Source organism: Ixodes scapularis, unplaced genomic scaffold, assembly GCF_016920785.2.
Source record: "Ixodes scapularis isolate PalLabHiFi unplaced genomic scaffold, ASM1692078v2 PGA_scaffold6__148_contigs__length_123643588, whole genome shotgun sequence".
Taxonomy (NCBI): Eukaryota; Metazoa; Arthropoda; class Arachnida; order Ixodida; family Ixodidae; genus Ixodes; species Ixodes scapularis.
Window position 1 is genome coordinate 94941356 of NW_024609881.1, and position 5157 is coordinate 94946512.

A 5157-nucleotide genomic window follows, 5' to 3' on the forward strand; every position below is an offset into this window, starting at 1 on the left:
TTGATGATTGAAACGCTATGGTAGAATGAAAACTCCATGCAGGTGTTGCTATCGTCAGAATGAAAACACCTGTGACTGAGAACTGCTGCAAGCTTGCTAAGGCAAGGCGTCCCGTCACTAACTTCAGACTCCGGATCACCTAATATCAAGCTAAATTTTGTTTTGTAAAACAGCTAGCGGAGACGTCAGCCGGTAACCTTGCAAAAAACGGCGATGAATATATTAGCCACAATCTGTCAGACATCTTACCGACGGAAAACATCGGCGAACGACAAACAAGTCGCTGTCGTTTTCGTTATCGGGTTTATGTACGTCGTTGCGTGTTTTGTTTTGTATGTGTGTTACAAAGTAATAAGAATTAAAAAAAAAACAAACCTTGTGGGCTTTTTCAAATCGTGTATAATAGCACATTTTGGCACACTTGAAACATGTCTCATGGTTATTACGATCTAACTACCAAACGAGATAGAAAGAATTCTAAAAAAAATGTACTGGCTTGAGGGGCATATGTATCGTAATGATCAACGCGCGACAAAACAATCCCTTTTAGAAAAACTGTTAGCATGTAAACGCGGCTATTTAGGCCACCTTCTGGCATTTTTTTTAAGCTTAGTACGTTTCAAAAGGTACACATTTTTTATAGCTATCTCATCACCTCCCCCCCCCCCGTCTAACCAAAAAAAAAATTAAATTCATTTCTTAGAAAAAATCGTAAGGGTAGGGGGGGGGGGGGTTCTTAGAGTTACTGATAACTGCGGGCTGGCGACGATTAGAGCTGCGAGTCTCATTGAGCTAAAACAACAAAGGTGTAGCCCGTTTGCTTAAAAAATATATTTACCTGATTTTACTTATTTGCTATGCTAAGTTACTATGCTATGAAAGTGTACAGCACTCTCGGAATTGCGCGTCGCAATATGTTTAAAAACAGAACTGTACTCAGTCGTGCCAGGTGCGCTCTTCATGAATATACCACTGCTGTTGTTGACGCAAGAAAACACCTGCTCCGGCTCACCCATACCAGAAGGGTGCCGACGCTCCGACATGGAGCACCTAATACGCCTGTACCAGGGAGAGCTGAATACACAGCCAGCCATAACACAAGTTCTGACCATCGCTACCATGCTACTAGCCGGTGACATCATCTCCCAGACCTTTTTCCAGCAGAAGACAACCTTCGACGCGAGGCAGGCTGTCAACTTCTTTATCATCGGATTGTTCTACAGCGGCCCTCTCGGTGTGGCTTGGTTCGGTCTTGTGGAACGACTCGTCGTCAAGGATGGGGTGGCGGCCGTTGTCATCAAGGTCCTCGCCGGCCAGCTCATGTTCTCTCCGCTGTTTACGCTAGGCCTACTGGTCTTCTACGGCCTTCTCAAGGGAGAGTGCTGGATGGACATCATGAAGAGCATAAGGACCAAATACGTTGCTCTGATGATATCGAGGTACATGGTGTATCCTGTGGCGCAGTTCGTCAACTTCGAGTTCGTGCCCGTCGTCTATCGTCCTATGTTCGGGGTTGTCCTCGGGTTCTTCTGGAACATATACCTCTCCCGGAAAACCAACCAGGTTGAGGACGAACCCCCAATCGGTCAGGTTCAGAAAGACTCGTTTGAATCAGACTAAGGAACATCCGTTAAATGTGACTACCTACACTCGGGTGAAAGGCGGTACGCGCTTCCGTCACTAAGTCATTTTAATTGCTGAAAATGCAGTAAAGCTCGGATATGTGCCGTGTCACCTTTCAAATTTAAACTTCTTGCCGCAGTGCTTGACTACCGTTGGCGGAATCAAAAATGGCCATAACTACAAAAACAAATCTCTGCCATTTCCGAAACGTGATCAAAGTCGGGGGGAGGTGCGTTCATATAAACCGGGGCTGCCTAAAAAGTCTAAACGTAGGTTTTATTTTCTTTTACAACGATAGCTGTTAGGGGGACGCTACGCGGTTTCGCGCCTTTGACCGCGCTCCATAACGTGCGGGCCATTTTTGGCGATCCGCCAAAACATTCCACGGGCCACTGATAAGAATATAACGAGCAAAAAAAGAAAACATGCATGGTCATGAAAGGCAGCAGGATAACATGCATGGTCAGTAGAAGTAGCCCCGCCGAGGAACCTGGCAGTTCACTGGTATAGGTGCTCATGTGGCCCAAAATTATCACACATATCGATTCTCGGGAGATAGCAGATAAAATTGCCTGAGAAAATTGCCATGCATTCTTATCAGAAAGCGAGAAGAAAGCAAATGCGTTAGTGCCCCGTCATTGCACCTGACAGATAGTTTTATTTTCTAAACGAATAGCCAGAAAGATGGTTTTAATAGTGTATGTCTGTTTCAGTAAACCTTCTTTTGAGAGTGCCCTTCGTCTTGTCTACTACCTTGTCCCTGTTTATTCAAAGTTTTTTTTTCACTTTTTTTTTTTTTTGTTTAGCACGCGTGAATACCGTTAATTCAATCCATCTGCTCCGAAATGACACCTCAGCGGCTCCGACGTCACACCTCAGATGTCGCTGTGTCTCAGCTTACGGGTTGGGTAAGTGTTATTTAGCTTTATACCCAATAAGGCACCCGGCGTAGGTAATAATCACATCGGCGACTTGCGGCGTAACGTTGAATCACTGAGCCAAGTCTTGTCCTTATTTATTTTCCCATTTTTTATTCGGTACCTGTAAGGATCAATGTGTGTGTTTTCCCTGAATGGTGGTTTATTTTTGGTCACCCACCGGCATTGCCGAACGGGCCCCCTCTTCGATAGGAGGGGGGCTGGAGGTGCGCGGGAGCGGGCCAATGGCACCTTCGCGAGCGCGCGCCGCACCACCGCGCAAAAGGAATGTGTTTCCTTAAAGGGGCCCTGGAATGACTTTTTTTACTAATTTTTAATTTGCACCGAGCCTGAGCGCATTGAACGTAGTAACTTAGTGAAACTTTTCTTTTCTCGAAATTCCCTTTACTTTAAAAGTTATAGGCAAATTAAAATTACAAAAACAAGCAAAGAATAACCTCCCTCATGACGTCCTTGGTTGCTTGAGAGTGGCCGTGAACTAGAGGAGAAGTAGTGAGCTCATCGAGCGCTCACGGCTGCCGCACTCCGAGTCGACGGCGCGAGAGGGCGCCATTGAAGCATGTTCTGGATAGGCTGTATGCAGCGGTCAGCCAGAGCGGCTCATATTGCATTTGCGGCGCGATTAAATACTAATCCGGCATGACACTTCATTGGCCACAAACGACAGCAAACACGGGGTAAAGATCAGTTCAGAACGCGAGCCACTTCGCGCTGCCATACCGCCAAAGGGCTAACTCGCCAGCCAAGAATGCGCCGAGAGCCTTGGGAACGCTCGGAACCGGTCGGATACCCGAGCCGGTGTACGACCGCAGCGCCGCCGCGTACATCCGGGACCTTTCCGTGTCGGCGCCTCATCCCACTATTCCTTTCTAGTATGCGCCGCTTTTTCCACCGCTTGGTGGCGGGTATGTCGACGGGTCATTTCTTGTTTACTTACTTTATAAACTGCATTCGTTTCTTTTTTTATCTAAAATACTGAACAAAAACTACTTTTATAAATAATTGAAACGATTCGCGCCACTTATACTTACTTTTGACTAAAAGGAAGCTTTTAGCGGCTGTGACCTGTACTAAGCCCAGGACCAAAGACATCACATTTTGCGCGCTTTCGGTACCGCGGGTCGCCCTCGTCGGTGGGGGAGGTTTCCGCGTCGTCCGGTTAAAATATGACGCACTGATATTTATTTACTCTCTCCGTGCCCGCTGGCTTGCCCGAACCCCAAGAGACGTGGAAACCGCAAAAAAGGTTGACGCTTGAACGGAGGTGGACCCCGGAGGAGCGGGGTCGGGAGATTTTGAGCGGGAGAAGTCCAAAAGTCGGTCGCGGTCGTTTGTCGCCCGCCGGCCCTTTGTTAATAAATGTATATTAAAAGAGGATCAAATCATCTTCGCTGCCACTGCCTCGCCATCAAAGTCACCAGCCGCGATCGGGGACAGGATCTTCGACAACTGACGCCTGGGTGCTGTCTGCCAAAACGACACCCCTGCTTCCGTTAATAATTTCGTTTTTGTCCGCAAGTGGTTGGAAGAGGGAGATCGGTGGCCGAGTGGGCTAGACAACACTAAAGTAACTGTATCTTGGGAAAGTAGCGCCAAGCTCCCAGTATAGGCACCATTTTTGTTCGTAAAATGAGCAATTCCTCCTTGCTCTTTGAATTCTTCGGGAGCCAACCTAAATTATCTGGTGACGGGCAGCTTCATTGGGACGTTTCTTGTATACTTCGATTTCGCAATCTCCACAGCCGGAAAACAAGCGGACATCTTCGTACCGCCACCACATGCGATGTCAGTGCTTGGAGGAATCGAAAAATAATTTTGTTGTCTTAAGATACGCAAGAAGAGAAATATCATTATAAGAGATCCATGAAGATGGGCGTGATTGATAACTTGATTGCATGAACAGTGCCTACGACGTTTATATTGGCGAGGAACGCCTTCAGTACGATAATTCTCCATGGCCATCTTGATGCGATTGGCTTAGAACGACCCTCTGGAAGATTCGAAGATTTAAATATTACGAAATGGCGATTTCCATGGCAACGTAGACCAGATTATTCAATCACCTTCCGAGGTTTTGGTCGTCTGTATGTCAGAATCTGTGTCTGGCTAGCAGACAAGGAAGACAATGGCGCAACCTTCCTAGGATTCAGTGACTTAAGCGCACACCAGCTCGGAGCAGGTGGAGCAAAGGCTCGCGCTGCAGAACACAGAGATCTAGGGTTCAATACCCACCTGTTTCGATCTGTATGAGCATTGTACTGGCGTGCGGTTGAGTATCAAAACTACACTACGGCGTGGTGCACATTAAAGACCCCACGCTGGCGGCTCTGCTGCACTGTCTACATCAGTCTTCTACAGCTGAGAGACAAGTTGACCGTTGAGGCAGACTAACTTCAGCCACATAAGCACACGAGTAACACACCCCATTTACACGTGCCACCGAACCGCATCCGCAAATACGTTACGAACGCGGTTGCTTGAAGATGCAATACAAATTCGCGTGCAGTTGATGAAAACGAGCGGATCTGTTTTGGGGTTGCAATTCGAACGCCAGTATGAATGCAGCCTTGGTGCATTCGTATCCCAGTTTGGGTTG

General features: G+C 47.3%; 1 protein-coding gene across 1 annotated transcript; it reads left to right on the forward strand.

Annotated features, from left to right (window-relative positions):
* Window positions 1-1041: 1041 nt before the first annotated feature.
* Window positions 1042-1620, forward strand: LOC8053335 (mpv17-like protein). Its single transcript, XM_029977446.2, has one exon. It carries the CDS (start codon window positions 1042-1044, stop codon window positions 1618-1620), a length of 579 nt encoding a protein of 192 aa, XP_029833306.2.
* Window positions 1621-5157: the final 3537 nt, after the last annotated feature.